Genomic DNA, 21,607 nt, shown 5'->3' on the forward strand with positions numbered 1-21,607 from the left:
GTCGGCGGAGCCGTTGAGCGCCGGCGCTAGGACCCGGCAGAGCCCCACCGGCCGGTGAGAGAAGGGCGGGGCTACCCGTGATGAGAAGCCGAGCCAATGAGCGCGGGGCCGCTGCCGGATTCATTTACATCCCGGCGCGACGCATCCAATGAGCGTGCGAGCTGCCGGCCGCGCCGCGGCGCGCTCCCAGCCGCCCCGCCCGGGCGGCTGAGGCGGTCGCGGCTCATTCGGAGAATGGCCGCGGCCACGGCGTGCGGCTCCCCGCCTCCCCGCCCGCCCCGCGAGCAGCCGCCGCCGCGGAAGCGGGGCGACTCGCGGCGGCGGCAGGCCGCCCTCTTCTTCCTCAACAACATCTCCCTGGACGGCCGACCGCCCTGCCCTCCCGCCGAGAAGCCGCCGCCGCCCGCCGGCCCGGGCGAGGGGGAGGAGGCGGCGGCGGCGTCGGAGCCGGCCGGAGCCCCCCCGCGCCTGCTGTCTCCGCCGCCCGTTTGCCAGCCGCCGCCCCCCGCCCTGCTGCTGCCCGGCGTTACTCCGCTGGCCGCCGGAGCCAAGGGGGAGGCGGACCCCCCTCGCGGGAGCATCTTCCTGCCGCAGCTGCTGCTGGGCGGCCCGCTCTGCCCGCCGCCCCCGGCGCCGCCCGCCCTGCCGGGGATGCTCGCGGCCGCCAAGCCGGGCGCCCCGGGGCTGCTGAGCCCCTCGCAGGGCGCGGCGGGCGGCGGCTTCTCGCTGGAGGCGCAGCGGCAGAGGTGAGTGAGGGGCCGGGGCCGCCGGGCCAGCCCCCCCCCCCCCCCCCCCCGCCCCGCCGCGGCGGCGGGGCCGCCCTGACCCCGCGGAGCGTGGGAAGCGGCGGGACCCCCCCGGGGCCCTGGGAGGAGACGGACTTTTCCCAGCGCCCTCGGCCGGCCGGCGGCCCCGGGGGTGGGGAGCGGAGCATGGGAAAGGGCCGCCCCCGGGGAGAGCGGCCGTGGGAGGCGGCGCCGGCCGGGAGGGAGCACCTGCCCCGGGGCAGCCGCGCCGGAGGGGGGGGCCGGGGGTGGTCGTGCATCCGGCGAGCCGAGCCCTGCCCGCGGCCTCGAAGCGCCGGGGTGCGGCTGGGCGCGCGGCCGCTGGCGCGGAGGATGCTGCGGGTCGCGGGAGTGCCTGGGAGGGGGGTTTGCAGGGCGCGTGACCGCCTCCGGCTCTGGCTGCAGCTCTGCGCTCCCCCGCACGCTGCTCCCGCGCCTCCCAGCCCCGCGTTCTCGTCTTGCTCTTCCCAGGTGAAGCCGGCAGTCTTTGCTGGTGGGACTCTTCCCCCGTGCAATGGCCACGCTGCTGATGTCGTGCCTTCGCCTCGTCCCCGCCGCTTCTCTGTGCAGTAATTCTGCGTTAATGAACGCTTGTGTGCTGGGAACTTTGAGTCAGCCTCGGGGAGGAGGTCCTGGCCTTCAGTGCAGGGTTACCTTCGCATTTCCAAGGGATTTCTGTCAGCCTGAAAGCGTTGGTTTTCTCATCGGCCGGAAGGCAGGCTGTTACTCGCGTCTTGGGGATTGGAACTCTTTTTCAGGCCGTTTCTTGCATAGCTTTGTAAAGTGAGGTGGTCCTCGGAGCCTGCAGATAAGCAAAGCAGTGTCAAAGGCTTTAAGTCTCCGTGGTCTTCATAGTGGCTTCGTTAGCGAGCTGAAATAGAGATGTTGTCTGTGCTTTAAAGCTGGGGAGCTTTGCTAATGCAGTTGACGGGTGTTCCCTTTCAGCATACATCTCACACTGGAGGTGTCCCGTGTATCCCCAGGAAATGGTACTTGGAGGTTGAAGTGAATTTAATGGAAATATTTATATAATACAATATTTAAAAGAAATAACTGTTTGTCAGTAAGGTGTGGGGTTCTCTGGCATGTCGTCGCTCGTGGGTTTCTTCCTTCTTGAACTGTCCTTTACCACCCGTTGCTTTTCTTCATCTCATAGAAGAGACCTTTCGTTCCTTCCTTCTTGGGGAAGTTGCCTGCCGGACAGATGCGCTGTACACACAGGTTGCACCGTTGTACACCGCTTGTTGAGCAGGAAAGCCTGAAGTGAGGATGTTGCTGTGCGACAGCTCCTGCCTAGCACTCCTGGGCCACAGAAGCCAGCGCATTAGGCACCATGCGATTCGTTTCATTCCTTTAGTATTGTAGGTAAAGCTCTCGAGGGCAAGTTTTGCATCAAGAGCTTTACAAGCACAGTTACCTCTGAGGGTGTGATATTCGGTGTGCCTGTGCCTGCCGACTTCTGGACTGATGGAGTTTCTGTAAGGAATTCAATCCTTCCCCTTGCCACACCAAGTCAATAGGACCCTAAGAAAGTATTCCTAGGATCTTCTCATTTGATGTCCTTCCCTCCTCTTTCCTTTGTATCTGATTTTAGATGTTATGTTCCACTATAGTAATTCTAATCAATCCACCTGAAAAGAATGATAAATCAGAAATAAAAGGTAGAGAGAAGTGCGAGGAGATAGTTGAGGGAAAGAAAGGGCTTCTGTCAGAGTAATGACAAAACAGGCCATGATTTTTTCAGCTTGGAGGAGACAACTGAAAGGGTGTATTGTACTGCATTAATCATTTTGTAAACTACTTACGAGCGTGATTTGGAGTGAGAGTTCATCTATTTTTTTGTCTTTAAAGAAGAAAAGAATGAGTGGAGAATATCTGCTGAAACTATCAGGCAGAAGATCCACCTCTTTACATGGAGATACACACATCTTCTGACAAAAAGAGTTTTATGCTGCCTGTGGGGATGTGTTAGACCCAGCGTATCTCCCCCCAAGTTGTGCTGGGCACAGGAGTGGGTGAGATGGACCGTCCCTCCGTAACTACGATTTCACCTGCAACTTGCAGGTGGAGGGACTTGGAGCACTTACTTTTTTGCTGGAGGAATGCATGGTTCACTGCGACAGAGCATCCCTTCATCCCTGCAGAACGGCGGCATCTCCTCTCGTTGCAAATGCACAAGGAGTGATTCAGGGACTTTCTTTCCTGCAGGACGGTGGTGCTTACGCGGCTTCCCCTTCTGCATTAGGTGAGCTGTTTGCAAAATAAGATTCAGAAATCAACAATCAATCACAAGATGGGTTTCCTTTTATTGGGACTTGGGAATCCGGGTCTTGGTTTGCAGTACGGTAATGTTGCTACTCTAGATAGGTTAACTGCGTGCGTCGTGCAAATATGCAGGCGTATGAAGTCATCAGAGGGAAGGGGGAGGTGGAATCTGCGCTGCGACTCTGGACATCTAATCTTTGGTGCCCACTTAAGGCAGCTGCTCTCCTCAGAGTCCTTTTTTAGTCACTGTCAAGAGCTGCTTTGAATTGCCCTTGGGGGAGCCTCCCTGAAAGGGAGCACGGGCTGAAGGGTCTCCAGGTTCGCGCTGTCCCTGGTCGGTGACCAGCGCTGCCCCGGCCCTGTGCCGTGCCTGGGGCTTTCATCGCACTGGGGCTTGCCCTGATCCATGGAGATCACTTTATCTAGAACTGGCAATTTCATTGGAAAGAGTTTTGTTACAAAACTCCATCTCGTTTGACTTGATTGCGAAGTTGCAAGAAGCGATGAGACCGGCCAGCATAGCTCAGGGCAGGTTGTGATGGCACCTCTGCTGGAGTCGGTGCTTCTTTACTGGCAAGGGGAAGGATCTTCGGCACAGCCCAGGGAGTGGGTGATCTGCTCAGCTGGTGTGACGTGGACTTTCTGAGTTGCTCGGTAGCTGTCGGGTCTGTTAGGATGGAAACTTCAGCAGCCATGCTCCCTTGGAGGCACCGTGCAGTCTGGACGCTTGGTTTCCTTGTGCTGCTGGCTGAGCGTTATAAACTTAATGACTTTAACCTTCCACTTTTGTTTTCCTAAGGAATCTTCTGTTTACAGGATCTTAAATTACAACTGTGTTATACCAGCTTGCTTAATCTGCTTGCCATCCCTCCTCCCTTCTCCTTTTCCATCTTGCTCCATTCTTTTGTTCTTACAAAGAACAAGCCTCACAAAAAGCAGTGGAGGGAGGCGGCAAAGAGCGAACAAATCAGCATTCACGGGTTTTTAATGAATTTCTGCAGCTGGGTCTGAAACCTGGCAGAGCTTTCTGGGGAAACACAGATAACCGAGGGCCCTGAAAACAGCCAGGTTATGAGAGCATGAAGAATGGGAGCAACAGCCCAGAATGTCAACGCTTCTGAGGTTTCGGTGTAGTGCAATGTAAAGCAGCTGGTTTTGCCGTATATTTGGTGCATTTTGCTGGGCCTAAGAATAAACACAGAGACTAAATTATTTGCAAACGATGCTTTAATGTTCTCGATGTTCAGTGGTCAGGGAGCTGCACTGAATGCTCACGGTTGCTGATAAATCAGAAATGACTGTGCTAATTTAGGTCATTTTAAGGGTGGGAGTTTAAACAGTAGTTGATAACAGTAGCACTTTGGACCAGTTCTGCTTTTAAGTGTTAATTGGCTGCTGGGTTGCTGACATAGGTGTGATCAAATTAGTTCCTTGGGTGGAATGGCAGAAATGCTTAGCCAGGCTTTTATGCTTATGATGGTTAACGTGTAGTTTTGTCCTACTGTCAGCTTAGCTGCTGTTTTCACTTTAAGAAATACAAATACTGAGAAAAAACCCAGCCCTCTGGTAATAAACAGATTTTGTTGAGGTGGATGAAATACAATGTTTGAAAGTCATAGATTTAATTTCTAAGCCTTATTTTGAATAACTTGAGCACACATGGTGCTTTTCAGGAAGCAACAAGATCAGTCAGAGTTTGTGAGCTTTGACCTTTCAGGCATGAACAGCAGACTGGGATGTGCTGAAAATGAACATATTCTAAACCTGAACTTTGTTTAAAAGGCAGCTGAAATGTTAGGGCTGCAGTTTCCTCCTCAGCAAGCAGTTTGCTTCAACAGCTCTCGTATGCACAACTGCAGGTGAATTGCATGTGCCCGATAATAAATACTACAGGCAGCTGTAAGTTAAAAACATTTACTATCTGCCATTCCCAGCCAGGTGTATTAGAAGTACCAAGTTGTATGCCTAGCAGGAAACGTGGAGATCAGAAGATCCACATCCTTGTGTCCCGCACACCTCTGCGAGTGCGTCTGGGTCAGACAACCCTATCCGCTTCGAACACCAAGCTTATTTGACCTCTTTTTTGAAAGAGTCTAGAGGCTCCTAAAAGCACCGCTTCCACTTTTCCCTTGCTGCCAACTCGCGGTTCATCTCTGCAGGAGGCGATGAGGGTGGTGGGAATGATGTTGTCTTGCTTGTGCAAGTCAACGAGTCATCAGCTGAGAAGGAAAATGCAACCAAGTGAAATGTGAAAAGCTGAAGAGCTTAACTTTGGGGAAGAATTGGTGGGGCCCTGTTTCAGACCTCCAGTAAGCAAGTCCTGTCGGAGTGTTACAGCCGGTGAGGAAGACGTGTTCAGGTTGTTGGGGCTCCTTACCATAACTCTGGGGCTCAGCAAAGTTGTTCTTGATAACTACGGAAACGTGGGCTGCTCAAACATGCATCTGCTTTGCTGACCGTCTGGACAGCTATCTCACTTAGCTGTAGGTGAAGCTTTTTTGGGGCTGCTGTGTGCTCTTGGCACCATGACTGAAGCAATTCAGGAGAGTTATTAGCGGTGGTGGTCTTTGCGCTTTTTTTTTCCTGCAAGCTCCTATGAACTGTGGGATGAGGCAGGGAGGGAAAGATCTTTGCTTTCAGTTTTAAAGAGTGGTTCTGAGTTAGAGATGAGCTCTTGTGCTCTGGGTTTGGGTATGGATTGTTTGGGTTGGGGGGGGTGGGCAGAGGGAGGGGTAGTGACTCTTGCAAAATTCTCGTAAGTATTTTTTATTTCCTGCGGTATGTGTTTTAGTTGTAGAAAATCTTGAAGACTTAACTTGAACTGTCCTGTGTTCCTCTTCTTTCCATCTGTCAACCAGTTAAACTGGTGAGGCTGTCATCCTGAGCAAGTTGAAGATTCTTTTGAGCCTTCTTTTGAAGATTGTTCTGAAGTCTTCTGGCTCTGTAGTTTGAGTTTAAAAATGCATAATCTGACATGCACACAAGCATAATGAAATTTGGATTATTTAATGAGCCCCTGATAAAGGAGGTGACTGCGGATGGAGGCTGCTTCAAATGTAGAGCTTTAAACACCTAACCTTTGGTTTATAGCTCTTGTGTATATAATTTACTGTAAATTATTATAGTCTAGCCTCTGAAAAAGATGTTAAATGAAGAACCTTTAACGGGTCTTATAATTGCAAGTGAGGCAAAAGCGTTTCACAAGATAGCCCTCTGGTTTGTGAGATGTATTGAGTCTTTAAACCTGGAAGCTGGTTGCCAGCTGACCCCGCTGCCTGAGGCTGTGATCCCAGCAGCCCTTCCCCTGGGAGCTCTCGGCTGCCGGTCAAAGCCGCTTGCTCAACAGCATGGACGGATTTGTACTTGCTCTGTTGTGGTCACTGAAATTTAAGTGTAAAATTTTGCTCTCGTCAGGCACCAACCTTGATTGTGGATTGGAAGGGATGACTGATGTGTTGCGATGAATCAAGTGCCCATAAAAACACTTGAAGACCTCTCAAAACTTTCTTTGACTGAGTTTCCTCCAGTTCCCCATTTTGAATTTTTTTTTCTTCTTCACAGTTAAAAGCTTCTCTTTTTTCTTTTTTTCTTTTTCTTCTCTCTTTTTTGTTAAACTTAAGCGTTTTATTGTGCTGAAGCCTTTTATTTTAACAAGGCGCATGATGAAATGACAGCGTCATCTCTCAGGGAAGTACATGAATATTTCTAGCATAATGCCCATAGTGTTATCGAGGACACACTTGCAGCAGTTCAGCGCTTAGTGAGCAGCGCAAAGCACAGAGGCAACCAGGTTGGTGAACTAGCAACACCTCCAGAAACTGGTAGAAATTTGGAGAAACACAGTTACTGGTTGTGTCCTGGCCAGCACGTCTAGTTTGCTTCGTGAGAAGCAGCAGGGGTTTTAGGAGTGGGCTGTAGAAGTGGGCTCTGGGCACAGCAAACCTTGCACTGGGTTTGGTGGTTCTGTAACAGATGGCTTTCATAATACTTAGTGGAAGGCATTATTTTATCCTTGGGTTGTCTAAACATTTTTAGCACCAAAACAATGGGATTTATGAAACACAATGAATACAAAGCACGTTTCCTGCTAGCATTAGGTCTTAATCACATGAGGTTGTGAATTGGCTGTGAAGAGTATCTAATTTCTTTCCTAGTTAGTATTTAAAACTCTCCAGGCTTAATGAGCTTCCCACTTACTCTGCCTCCAACTTCATTCAAATTATACTTCATTTCTGTTCCTTCTTGCCTGTCCCGTAGGCTGCATGACACATACTTTTTCCTGCATGTGGCTTTACTGGTGTTTGAGGAGCGCAGGATTTTCTCCTGGCTGTTTGGGACCAGCAGGAAAGCTCCTGGTGCCCCTTCAGTTTTGCAAACCAACCTTGAATAAGAACACAAAGGTGAAGGAATTGGGCTTCCTCCCTCATCCTGAGGTCTCACAGAGATACCTGCTCTGAAGCATGAAAGTACTTTCCAGGCTCGCATGGCTAATTTGGGTTTATTCTTTAAAATAAAGATTACTGGAGGAATAACTTTAACTAGCTCTGCTATGAGATTTGTCTTTATTCTCTGGCAGTCTGATACTGCAATCCAAACTGTGCGTTTGTGGTGCCATAAAAGAGTGAGTAGCTGACTTTGCAAAGAAGCCCTTAGCTGTATGCTTACTGTTAGTTACGCAGGGTGTCTTCTGGGCCGCTGCCTCTCCTTGAGCATCGGAGCTGAAAGCATCTATCCATGAAAATGGCTTGCTCAGTGCTGGGCACTTCATGGTGTGGTTTCTTCATTAGTGTCATTTGTGTCACCAAATATGTGGTTTTGATGGTGATTCAGTATAAGTACGCTCTCTGACTTCTTTTGGCTTTAATTACTGAGAACCTGTTGCTGCTGGTGAGCTGCACTCAATCTGCTTTTGAGCAGGAAACTCATTACTGTCGGTGCCCAGGGTGGTGAGGCACGGGGCGCTGGTACGAGAATAGGGATGCTCACACTCGTACGCTCCGGGATGCAAGCCTGAAAACAGTAAATGTCTCCTGGCCTGAGAAAGTAATGACAGTTGCAAAAAAAGTAAGCTTAAAAAATGGAACTGGTTCTCTTAATCCCATGATGCTGGTATTTTACCTAGTCGAACCAAAGCATAGTTCGTATCTGGTTGTTGGCTCACCCATAAGGAAGGAAAACAATACAGCTTAATCTTTAAAATGTCTTGGCAAAACAAATCTGACAGGTATGTCTTCCTATTGCAAACAGGGAGGAGAATCCTGATGAGATTTTAGAACTTCTGATGTAACCCTTCGGGAAGGAGCGAGACAAGCCGGTTCTGCTGGAGCAGAAATGCAGGAACCAGGAGGGCAAAACAGAGAAAAGCTTCAAAATGGCCAAATGGCAGCCGCATAAGTAAGATCATTGGCCGCTGCAATTTAAAGACCAATATTGGAAGTTAAAACAAGGTTCATGACGGCTGTTGCAGAGCCTGGGAGTGCTGAGCAGGGATGCAGGTGCCCAAAGGGCTGCCCCGCTGTCCCAGAGAGGACACAGTGGCCCAGGAACAGGCATGGAAGATGCTTGCGTGTGCCTGAAGCCACGTCTGATAGCACAGGGTTAGTATCTCTTCCATTCAACTATAACGTCTGCTAAAGAATGGCCATCTTAGACATTTCCAGCTACTCTCAGACTTTACCCGTGTCCTCATGGGTGTCTGCAGGTAGCCCAGCCCGTCAGTGGGAAGGGGAAAATACTCTTGGTAAGCCATTGGAAAGGTCAGTGTTCTTTAATCTGGAGCCGTGACTTAACCAGCTTTTTCCTTTCGGCCCGTAAGATGGGATGTGTAGGGATTACCGGTGCTATACATAGCTTGCTCTTGGCTGCGTCCTTTTCCGCTGGGAACACTGAAGAGCTGTGTCAATCTCAGGGCTGGGAATCCTGCGTGCTGTTTGTCCGTTGTTGTTCACCCTCTGCAGAGAGTTTCTCTGCCAGTGGGATGCTGGCAGGATCAGAAGAGGACAACTCTGAAGCTGGAAGCACTTAGAACATGGGTTTCCTCAGTGAGAAATCCATCAGAAAGGATAAATGTGTGGGCTGGCTACTGCTTCCCAGGGTGGGAGTCAAAATGCAACTCTGAACTTAATTTGGTGGGTTTTTATCTGAACACAAGGGTTTTTGTGGGTTTTTTTTAAGTACATGTTTAGCTCATCAGGGATTCGGCAGCAGTCTTGGATTGTGTGTGCCCATGGAGATAAACTAAGGCGTAATCCAGAATTCCTCTGCTTGATAGCCCCTTATCTCTGAACATGAGCTGCATGTGTTTTCTCTCTTGGTGGGTCCCCTCGGAGGTGCTGGCTTTGTAAACACACTTGCTGTTTTTAATCTTGAAGTTCTGGGAGGGTCCTGCTTTATTGGCTCCTGAAATAATGGCGGCAAGCACCCAAAAGTGAGCTCCTGTCCAAGGATGTACAAACAAGCAAACCCTCTATAGCTTGTCAAGGAAATAGCTGGTATCGGCAAACGGGGGTGTGTTAACTTTCTTTAGGATACTGCTGAAATTACAGCCTGGCTCCACAGAATTCATTAACATTTTAATGTTGGATACTTCAGTTTTTAATTGTGAGGTAGCATGCCGGTAAGGGTGTGTGTAAGGTGCCTCGCAGTGCATGTATAGCTGTTGGTATTCTGTTTCAGTGTTTGGGCTGTATTTGGCAACAAACGTTCTGTGTAAACTACTTAAAATCCTTTGAATTCCAGTGGAGCAGACCACAAGCAAGAAGTGTTATCCTAGGTGAAGCTGCTTAGCACAGGGTATGTGAGTCAACGTTTTTTCATCGAAGCTAGCAGCCGCTGAAGCAATCCTCTGCTGCCTATTGTGGAAGTACAGGCTGGCTGCAAGAGAAGAGCACTCAAACTGAAGAAAAAATATATATATGTGTGTATATATATCTATAAAAAATAAGTGCAGACTACTCAAAAGGTGTTTAATTCTGCAGCGTACTCCAAGTACTGCACTACCTAGTAAAGAAGTTCTGTGCGCTAGTGGTACTGAGGAATCGAGCAGTCTCTCCTGGACTGCAGTGCGGGAGCTGTGTTGCTGTAAAATGTTGGCTTGAGCATACAGACTGTTTTGGGTACTCTAACTGGATTAGTGAACACAAGGATCAGAATCACAGAATCATTAAGATTGGAAAAGACCTTTAAGATCATCAAGTCCAACCATCAGCCCAACACCACTATTCCCACTAAACGATGTCCTGAAGTGCCACATCCACGCTTTTTTGAACACTTCCAGTGATGGTGACTCCACCACCTCCCTGCGCAGCCTGTTCCAATGTTTGATCACTCTCTCAGTAAAGAAATTTTTCCTAATAGCTAGTCTAAAATGACCTAAAGTGACATATTGAGACCTCTTTATATGCGCCTTGTGTTGAGATTTGAGGGAGGATGTCTCGCTTGGCATCTGGGATTTCTCCAAGGTGACAGCTTCACTTGAGGATGGAAAATATTATTTACAAGCATAGCTAAAAATGAAGTTTCCTCTTGGCAGAGTGGGGATGAGTCACTGTGGTTCTGAGTCAAGGGGCAGGATCTTCACTGCAGCAGGTTTTTGCTTCCAGATACACTCTTAGAGCAGCAGGTTTGGGTGTTTGTCACTTGTCCCATTACTGAGAAAACGAGGTGGTATTCAGAAGATGCAATGCTCCAGAGGGGTCTCCACCATGGTGGTGAGCACCATGAGGGCAGTTGCACCTACAGCACTGTGGAGTTGCTAGTGAGGGTCTAGCCATGGCTCTCCCAATCCATCCAGTTACTTACACCCGCACCCTTTTACAGAACTCCGTGCTTTTTTTGCGCCAGTGCCTATTGTCATTTGTATCCAGCCAGGTCTCCCCCAGGAGGGGAGGAAGACTTGTGGATGTTACCAGCTGCATTCATGCCAGGAGGTTTGACATTGGCCTCCACATTCATGAAGGGGTTTTTATTGCAGATTATATGCCAGAGTAGACCAAGGAACCAAATGTATGTGAAAGTGTTAAACTTTCCTGTGCAGTTCTCGTTGAAAAGCGCCAAAAAAAAAAAAAAAAAAAAAAAATTTAAAACCAAAGTGCTGGTGAAGGGTGGTGAAGCTCTGCCGGGAATGGTCTTCAGTAGCACCCTTAATAGCTGTTGATCTGTAGGAGGCAGTCCTTAGCAATACTGAAGGTGTTAGTGAAGATTTACTTCTCTTGTGTTTACAGAAAGGGACGCTAATTTTTCATCCTCCTATCTCTTTGAGTCATAGTCTCTTTTCTTTTAAGAATGCCTAAACAGTGCTGCTGAGAATCTGAAGATAATTTCCTTCTAGGGGAAAAAAAATTAAGTTTTATATGGGAGTATAAGTTATTACAAATTCCCAGAGAAAGGGCACTAATTGTATTTTATTAAGGAGATTGTAAGCACACTTTGGGAAGAAGAAAAATGTTCATTAGTTTGGTGTTCATTCTCTATGTACTCGAGAACATAGAGAAAATGGTGAATTGTTTCTCATGAACTTTAGTGAGGAATAAGGAACTAACCTGGTTTCAGGCATACTCAGATTGAAGTGTCATTTTGCAAAAGCATTAGGTAATCATTGGGATTGTACAACTACTGGAATAACTTCAGAGACTTTATGGAAGAGGCTTGCCTGCAGATCAGCAGTTTCAAGTAGCATTTATGTCAATTTGTAAGGAAGAATACCAGAGCGCCGTCTTTTCTCAAGTGCTGGCTTTTGTGTTCCTGGTATAGCTTGAAGCAAGAGGGGCAAATGCTCCTGTTGCTGGTAATCTGCTTGTTGTGGAAATCCATCATTTTATAGCAAGTCCTGTGCATCCGCGATGCCGGCTGTTAGGGCGATGTGCCCTGCGGAGGCAAACTGCCATGTCTCGCTGGCACGGTGTTTGGCAGGCAGCTCTGACAATAGCTCCGAGTAGCTCAGAAGAGAAGAAATAACTTGCAAGAAGGGGGAAAAGAGGTGAAAGCATCTGTTTGTCACTCAGACGATTTGCATTTCTAGACACCGTGCTTAAGAAAAAGCAGACAGGTTTCGTTCATGTCCAGAACTCTGGTGTATCTCTTCTGTAGCCACAAAATAGTGTGGTGTGGTTTCTTACCCAGCTCAGGCTGGAGGGTAGGAAAGGCAAAGTCACTAGGATTCGCAGATTGTCCAGCTGTCTCAATCCTGAAGTGCTGGGCTTCAAGACCAGACTTAATCCCAAGCAGGGTTTTTTGATCTTTACCTTGAATCAACTGAAGCTACAAATGGCTTTGCTGGGTAAAACTCTTCCATAGCTGTTAACAATTAATAAATCCCATTTTTCTTGGCTTCTCCCCTGCCCTGCCCCTTGCACCCACCCAAGGTCCCATGCTTTTGCTTTGGTGCTGGATGCTAACTTCCAGCATGAGAGCGCCCACGGCCTTGGTCTGTCTTAGCAGTTTGTCTGCTTGTGGGTGTCAGAGCTCTGATGCAGTTTAAAGTTTGAATTTTTTCCAAAAGTAGATCTTGTCAAACCAGAGTCTTGCAACTTGTGTTGCGTACGCTGCTTCTACGTTGACTTCCATGGCAGTATTGTCCATTAGTTGAGTTACTGTGTCACTTTGGAAGAAAACTTTGGGTTTGAATGCATGTGGCTTGTGCTAAAAATGTAGCACAATGTATGCTTAAACAAAAGCAGAAAATATGGCATCTGATAGTTGTGCTGTAAGCGTTTTGCTAGTGGCAGTTGAATCTCAGTGCATTGTTCCTATGGAAATTGCAGTCCATAGTTTCACAATTCATTTGTAAATCTCTACAACAAAGAATGCCTTAACTTGACAATAGTAATGTCTCTTACTTTGTCAAAGTCTATTTTTTTGCTTAAATGCGGTATCTTATTGCTGTTATACTAACTCACATGATTCCTGCCATTATTCTCCTTGCATCTTCCATTCTGGGATTTCAGATGGGTACCGCATACTCTTTGCTTCCTCTAATAACCCCCTTTATTGTTTTCTGGAGAGACCTGTCGATTTTATTGAGCTACCGTCATAGACTCTCAGTCTGCTGACTCCAGCACCTGGAGACGACTGTTCTGAATCGAGAATAGACACAGATGTTCAGTCATCATACAGATATACCTGTATCTGTCCACAGATTGATATAAAGTGACGTATTCCCTTGCCTTGATGAGGGGGGGCTTTTTGTGATATTTCTTAGAAGATTTTAAAGGAGTATTTGGAAGCTTTTTAGGTGTTCAACTTATAGGTAGGTGTTCTTATGTGTTGAAGATAGCGAATGCTCTTGTTAATGAAGTTGTTATAAATGTGTATTTCAAGGGTCCTAGAGGGGGAGACAGGTTCTTGGCCTTTATAGGAACTTGAAATTCTTAGTTAAGCGCTCGTACAACAAAACAATCCAAAATACCTGCCCTTTGTCCTAAGAGCTCATAGATCTGTTGCAGTTCATAAACTCAGAGGCCATGAACTAATATTGTTCACTCTTCGTGGTGTTGTGCGTTTTACAGAAGGCGTTTTATCTCCCAGCGCTGCTCTCTAGACTTTTTAGAAGACATAGTGGAATATGCCAGTGTACGAAGGTACTTTTTTCAAAAGCAGCATTAATCTCAACTCGTTGCATGCAGTCCTCTCCTCCCTTCCACCCTTCTCCACGCCAATATCTGAGGTCCTGCATGCTATTGCTGCCATCTGATCATACCACAGGCATGGCTTTTTTTTTCAGAGCACTTAACAGGTTTTGTGTTGTGGTTTTTTTTATAATTGCAGAACCAAGCATATATCTGGGTCTCCAAGACACAAAAGTTTGAAGAAGATGCACTTCATCAAGAACATGAGGCAGTATGACACCAAGAACAGCAGGTAAGTTCTGGAGGTCAAGTTTCTTCCTGTACTCAGGTGAAGTAGGATGTGCTCAGCCGTAGACTCTAGTTCAATGCAATTAGCTATTTAGTATCAGTGGAATAAGGTGATGTCCTTGGGGTCTTGTTAGTTTTATATGTTTATCGAAGGCATCTGCTGTATCTGCTACACCGGCAGCAATATTCTGATGGTTCTGCCATCCTCCTCTGAAGAGGTGGAATCATTTTCTTCTAGCATCCTCCTTACCTCTAGCACACAGAGAGCTTAGAGCTGAGGAAGATTTAAGGAGAATGGCTTGGTTGAGCCAAGAATTTGGCTGATAGTTGCTAGGCAGAAGAGAAAGGGGAGGCTGTGTTCATATTTATTAGTAGTAGAGGTGTAAGACTTCATCTAAATGTAAAATATTATCTACATCTTTTCACAAGGTTTATGTAAAAATCACATAAATATGGGTATATATTCAAAGACTAGAGCTCCCAAGGTGATGGGAGTTACTGAACGCTGGGTTTTGATACAGAGCTTGGCTCTAAGGACCTACAGGGTCAGAATGAAACCTCTGCTTTTGTGCTGCTTTCTGAAAACATAAAATCCATAGCAGTATCTATGTGACTTAGAGCAATTTAAGAGGAGTTCTGTGTTCAAGTTCCATAAAAAGCTGCTTTGTAACTTCTGAATCTTAATTCTTATCCTGATCTTTTCCTATCTGCTTACAGGATAGTGTTAATCTGTGCTAAACGAACACTCTGTGTGGCTTTTTCTATCCTACCTTACGGGGAGAGTTTACGGATCAGGTGAGTTATTAATGTGTAAAGGACAAGAACTTGCTATCAGAGCAGTAAAATCAGACACTGCCACAGTGTCAAACTCCAAGAGAAAAATAGTGGAAAAGGTAGACTTTTTTCAGGTGTTTATGCACATTTTTAAAGCATTCCAGTCCTGTGAAATCCCTGAAACCAACTTTGAAGAGATTATATGAATTGTTGCTGTGTAGGATTTCCTGTGCTTCTGAAGTGGTCAGAAATCTACTGTCTTTAGTGCAATAAACAATTGTATCAGCAAAAAAGTGTACAGAGCATCAGAGAATGATGCTGCTGCCTTTACTGGAAACCTTCAAGGTTTTATAGTGACGTTACATCTAAATAAATTTAAGATGCTCTTCTGTTTTTCAGCTCTAAGCCATCAATGTCACTATTTGCAGTCTAAGGAAAACAGAAACAGATTAGACTAAAACTGCTTTTAGTGTTCGTACTACGTTTTTGTATAGAACTGTCAATATGATCGCTTACAAGAAACAAAACCTGCTAACTGAATTTCCCTGCAGCTTTGTTCAGTCCCTTATGAAGTCTGTTGATTCTGTGAAGGTCTGTGATCTACAAGTATACCACAGAAAATACTAATTTTATTCTAATCTACTTTTGGCAAAACAATTGTGTTGTCACTTCTGTCCTTTACATAACTTATGGACGAAGGAAACGGATGTTTAGTGGTGGGAATTGTATTGTATGCAAATGCACTTGCCATAAAAATAGTTGATGGGAAAATATTCTCTCACTTAATAGAAAAGCAGCAAGGTCACCGGAGCTATTTGAGACTTCTGAGCACTGTCTCGTTCTGCTTGGCAATGCAGTTCTTCAACTGAAAGCTGCTTTTTCGCATTGGAACATAGGGGACAAAAAGCTGCATGCTGCCATCGCTGAAGCAGAGTTCTGCTAGCAGCCTTAATTCTTAATTTGAGCTGGTGTGCAGAGTGGTGGGAAAATTGCAATTGCAAGGCAAGTTTCTAATCCTGGAAAACTAGTAATATAAATCATGTTTGCTGTAAAGTGTTTGAGCATTAGTGTGTTAGGAATGATACAGTCTTATGCAGAAAGACCGAATTAAAAAAAGCAGTTTACTTCTGATAGGTATAGTGGTATTACAGATTTGAGTTAATGAGATAAAATCTGATTCTTCAATTAACGAATGTCTCCACGTTTTCAAGAGAATCGTTAAAAAATAATGCTTTCTTGGAGGTGGGTTTGAGGGATTGCCCTGTTCAGAAGAGGACTCTGACTTGGTGGTGGTGGCTGTAGCTAGTGGATGGACCTGACGTTTACCACAGAGGAAGCTGGGCTTGTGCTGCATTTTACAACAGTGTGCGTTTTTATCTGCATCTAGTGATCTAAAAATGGAAGGACAGAAGCAGCGGCATCCTTCTGGGGGAGTTTCAGTCTCCACTGAGATGGTGCTTGGACTGGAAGGAGTAGAGCTGGGTGCTGATGGCAAGGTAAGGAAACATGTTCTTTCTTCCCTCCCTGCTTTTTTTTTTGTCTCTTTTGTAATGGCGGTGACCAAACCACTGACCAGAGCAGGGACAACGGGTGGGTAAGCTGGCTGCTGTCACCTGGAACCATTTCATGCTGGGGCAGATCACTTAATTTATGCAGTGCTTTGCCATCCATAAAGTGAGTGCTGTGACTTTTCAGAGCAGTAAAAGTTTGTTTAGATCCTTAGGTTGAAATGTTTGGCTTATGATAACCTTTCTTCTGAGGAGGTTGTTGAAGCCTGTGATCACTTCTGCCCACATTTCTGGAGAATTGATTTGACTTTGGTGTATCAGGCAACATGTGAGTGATGTTTTGATAGAAATATGGGTGAAATTTATACCCCTTTAATTAAATTTATATACTGCGAGAATTTTACTGATGTGGTTCTCCCCTTTGCCACCCCACCAAATCTACAACATTTCCATGCTGAAGTTGTGGAAGCCGGCATTCCTCATCCAACTTTTCCCTTTCCTCCTGTCCCAGAATTTCAAGGTCCCCACTCCCAAATAGAAACTCTAGGGGACTCTGAGTTGGAAAATCCTATATGTCTGGAAATAAGCTTTTCAAGAAATTTTCCCCTATAACTGCTATGACTTTATCTTCTTTAAGGTTGTGTCCTATGCAAAATTCTTGTATCCGACCAATGCCCTAGTTGTTCGCAAAGCCGACAGCCATAGTGCCGCTCCTTCATGTCGAGCCAGTGCTTCACGGAGTCTTCCTGGATCGAGATACAAACCTGTGACCGCAAAAACGATACCAGCAGGAACAGAGATTGGTAAGGACAGCCGCCAGATTTGTCACCACTTGTGCACACAGCAGGAAAGCGTAGAAGGAATATATTTGTCTGAAACTATTGCAAGTGGTCAAGTGCCTTATTAGGAAGGATGTGCTGCAGCTGGAAGGAGACTGTTTTTAGCATAGCCTAGAAGAGAAAGCTCCTTAGTCTTAAGGCTCATTGTTTGTACTTCATTGACACTTGCACACTTTCCTTATACACACAGTCCTCTGTATATCTGGCCTAGTTCTGTTTATGCAATTCAAGGAGCGCAAAGCCATTTCCTTGGAAATGCAAAGTTTTATATTACTCAACAAGAAACATCTGGTGTACGTGGATACAGGTGGTTCTCCTTGCCTTTTAGCACATAACAATGTGTAGGTCAAAGAGTTTGTGACAAGAATCCCTCCTCTAGTGTAAAAGAGCAAGCCTGACAACTCTTCCCTCTGTTAGAGAGTAGGCAAAAGAATTCAGTCTTGTGCAGTTGTTTTCTGTGCATATTTGTGGATGACAAACTCAGTTCGCACTAAGTCTAAAATGGTGTGTCAGGCACATGATGGAGAAAGAGCTTGTGTGGCTTTTTAATAATTCCAGTATGTGACCAGTGCACTTAGGAGATGCAAAGAGGACTGTAGCTGTAGTTTGCCTGTACTATAGGCTCTGCTGACACTTTTAATGTTTGCTGTTTGAAAACTTTTTTAAAGAGGAAACAGGGAATTTAAAGCTCTCTGTCCTGTGGCCCAGTGTTGTGCTTTCCTCATTCCCTCAGGAAGTGAAGCTGGGGAAGCTGCAGAGTATGATCCAAATCTTCTGGATGATCCTCAGTGGCCCTGTGGAAAACATAAACGTGTTCTTATCTTTGCCTCCTACATGGTGAGTGGCTGGCGTACCTGAACAGAGGAGTGAGTGCCTAGAAGATCCTCTGTAAAGAACTTCCTCGAGGAAGAAAACCTTGTGGCTTTTTGAGAATGAATTAGGAAAAATACAAGTAGTTGGGTTTGTACGCTCAGCTTGTTGAGGACCAACCTGACGTGTATCTCTCCATGTGGTCATTGCTTCTTTTAACCATTTGCTTATTAGTTTTTGAAGACTTTGTCTGTGGCTGAGACTCAGCATGGTCTATTACTTAGGATATTACAGAAATGTTAAACTGTGAATAATAAAACTCAGGTTTGCCTTTGCATTAGTGTCTTTGGAAGACTTGTTTGTGTCTCAGTACTGTTCACAAGAGAAATGATAAATTTTGCCTCTTGGTTTCAGACTACAGTCATAGAATATGTGAAACCCTCAGACCTTAAAAAGGATATGAACGAAACCTTTAGAGAGAAGTTTCCTCATATCAAGTTGACACTGAGCAAAATTAGGAGGTAAGAAACAAGCAGTGAATCATGAGAACATCTTCTATGCTGTACAAGGCTGCTTTTGTCTTCCACTTGTATGGAGCAAATACTAGATCTATTAATAGTATATATGATTAAACGCTAATCTCTTGTTGCCAGTTGAGCTGACTGTAGGGTGACAGCCCTGTACAGGAATGTTTAGGATGCTGACAAAGGGTAGCAGTTGCTTTTCATAGTTCAGCCTAAAAGGGTTCTCTTTCACCATCTGTGGTGTACTAACACTCATAGACAATTAACAGTGAAGCAGCATTAGCCCTGAAATAAATACTTGTAACCTGATTGTCTGGCTGCAGTACAGTCCCACTCTAACTGGATTGTCTTTCTGGACCCTCTGGCTATTTTTTGCCTTTCAGTCACCAGACTCCCTGATGATTGTGGACTCTAACAAGATTCTAGGATAAAGAGTGTTAGGACTGGGGAGCCTCGGTAAAGAAAAGCATTTTGTGAAGGCAGGACTGTGCCACACAGAATTCCTCATCTTCCAGGAAATGCATCTGGCCACTCATCAGCGAGATGCACTGTTGCGCCTTCCGAGAGCTGTAATCTTGCTGGTATTAGACGGTGGTTAATGCAGTCGGGGCCTTCTGAAATAGCCAACTTAAACGCAATTCTGCTGAATCACCAGGGCTACGTGTAATTCTCAACTCCGAGTGGAAGGTTTGCTCAGTGAGAGTGTGTTCTGCCAGTGTCCTGCGTACTCCTTTTTGTAGCTGTTTTGAGTAGTGTGCTTGCACAGGTTATCTTGCAGGTGTAGCATGGATGGCAGCCGTGAGAGGTAGGATCCACCATGAAGTCTGCCTGTGTACTGAAGTGAAGGGCCAGCCACTGTGGGAAGTGTGTAAAGCAGCCTGCCTTCCCCTTAGACTCGATTCCTGTGTGTAGTAGACAGGTCTCTCTGCAGCATCTGCTGTCATCCGCACAGCTTTGATGTGGTATTCTGTAGGTCAGCGTGGTTCAGTCTTATGGTAGGAATCACGAACCAGGTCAGGAGCCCAGAGGGAATCGCACAGCAGTAGCCTGTGTGCCAGTGAGGTAGCTAAGTCCCTGGTGTTTGTGGGCAGGTGTGGAACTGTTCTTTCACAGCAGATGTTGTCAGCCAGGTTAAATGAGTTTGCATCAGCTCCAGCTTGCTGTCAGCTGGGCTTCTTCAGTCTAGGATAATACTTGTCACAGCTTTCCAAATAGGAGTTTTGCCCTGTGCTCTTCTGAGTTCCCCCACTGCAATGTTTCTGGAGCATTTCATAAATGTTTGTTACGTTTGAGAGGGTATCTTTCTCCTTATTCACAGTTTAAAGAGAGAGATGCGGAACCTGAGTGAAGAGTGCAATCTGGAGCCGGTTACTGTCTCCATGGCTTATGTTTACTTTGAGAAGCTCGTCCTCCAAGGCAAACTCAACAAACAGAACCGCAAACTGTGTGCTGGTGCTTGCGTTCTGCTTGCAGCCAAGATCAGCAGTGATCTCAGGAAGCATGAAGTTAAACACCTTATAGACGTAAGTACCATGATACTTGTTTCAGGTATTGTCAAAACCTTCTCTCTAGCTCATAGAACAAGGCAAAGATTAAAGCCAAGACTTTCAGCAGCGTATGCTTGCATTTAAGACCTGCTCTTTCAGTCAGTTTTATGTCTCATTAGGGTTCTTCCTTGATGGTTTTGTTTTGGTTTAATTCATTAAAACTACCTGACTGGTGCAGTCTAATGTCCTACTGATCCTACAGTGAGGTTATTTTTGCACTTACGGTTTCTCAGGCAAACACATGTAACTGAGGTGTGGGTGTCACAGTTGAAGTGATAAGCTGGTTTACTTATCTGATCCCTGGCAACGCTTCTGATTCTCTAGGTACAGCTCTGGCAATGCAGCACTGACTCCTGTTTTATGCTTGACTTAATCTAGCAGTCTGTTGGTATCTTGTGGATTAACTGCTTCTTTCTCCCCCTCTCTTTTTTTATTACTATCATAGAAACTAGAAGAAAGATTCAGATTCAACAGAAGAGATCTCATTGGTTTTGAATTCACCGTCCTTGTAGCTTTGGAACTGGCTCTTTATCTTCCTGAAAACCAAGTTTTACCTCATTACAGACGGCTCACACAACAGTCTTAACCAAAGCTGCGTTCCAGCTGACAGCCAGTGGTGCTGGGGATCGCATCACTGAACACTGCTGGTGAAGTTGCCGCTGTGTGCATCCCGCCATGGCTACAGCTAGTTTTGAAGTCTGCAGTGTGTTATTGAACTGTCGAGGTGTGCGTTATGGACACGTATGCCAAGTCTGGGGGATGGTACGAGAAGAGTTATTGAACTTTATTTTCTTTTGGACATTTAAAGCACAAATATTCACCAGTCAGCTGTCATGGCTGCTTATTATTCCTTATTTATCTTTTCAGTTTTACTAAAACTGTTCTTCCCTGTGAAGAATACTATGGTATTGTTTCGTTTTTTTTTTTTTTTTAAAGCCTGTATTGTATTCCTTGAAACTAAAGGAAGCATCACTTCTATTCCAGTGCACCATAGACTTCAAATGTTTCTAAGAATCTTCTTGCATTTTTACATTAATGAAATGCATACTTTATTTTTTTAAAGATGTGCCTAAAACTGGCTGGTCTGGTACCAGTGCTTTTTAAGTTAGTTATGTTACTTAGCGAGGAATCCTGAATTTGTATAGCCATTTATTCTTTACCTGCTTTGGCCTTGCATATAAGAAAAATAATTCTGTTGTCTCTGCACTAATGATAACACAGGGCATCTATTCTCTGCTATACTATAGATCTAGAAGTAGCAAGATTGAAATTACTCCGTTCCATTTTAGTTAACTAATACCTTAGAAATATACATTTTATTTAAAACGAAAAATTATGAAATACCACGTGTTGAACAAGGTAGCTGCAGCAAAGCGATTGCCATCCTAATTCACTCTTCAGTAGAAGATGAGTGCTTCACTAAGAGCAATTTGCTGTCAAATGTATCATTTATGATTTTTATTTGTTTCAGTGTTCCATAGTCTGAAATAAGCACCTTTCTAGTATGACTGTATTGTATGTAGTCTTCTGTGCCCTGAGCAAATACTTCAAGTCAGTAGAGCTACTGCTGCCAAACTAAGCCAATGAAACAAAGCATGCTTAATATTTAAAACGCTACTTTTTTACTCCATTCTTCCAAGCATTGCATCACTGTGAGGTCCTCATAAAACTGGCATTTGTTGCACACCTGAACAGCCACGTA

At 45.6% G+C, this 21,607-nt stretch overlaps 1 protein-coding gene across 1 annotated transcript; it reads left to right on the forward strand.

Moving 5' to 3' along the window:
- Positions 1-234: 234 nt before the first annotated feature.
- On the forward strand, positions 235-21,405 carry CABLES2 (Cdk5 and Abl enzyme substrate 2; the record flags this gene model as incomplete). The annotated part of the gene is made up of 10 exons (XM_082007248.1): positions 235-746; positions 13,556-13,627; positions 13,815-13,907; positions 14,621-14,698; positions 16,065-16,173; positions 16,823-16,988; positions 17,758-17,861; positions 18,249-18,355; positions 19,677-19,881; positions 20,351-21,405. 10 exons carry the CDS (start codon positions 235-237, stop codon positions 20,489-20,491), a joined length of 1,587 nt encoding a protein of 528 aa, XP_081863374.1. The 3' UTR covers positions 20,492-21,405.
- Between the last annotated feature and the right edge of the window lie 202 nt (positions 21,406-21,607).

This window comes from Phaethon aethereus (genome assembly GCF_964289735.1).
Source record: "Phaethon aethereus genome assembly, chromosome: 16".
NCBI lineage: Eukaryota > Metazoa > Chordata > Aves > Phaethontiformes > Phaethontidae > Phaethon > Phaethon aethereus.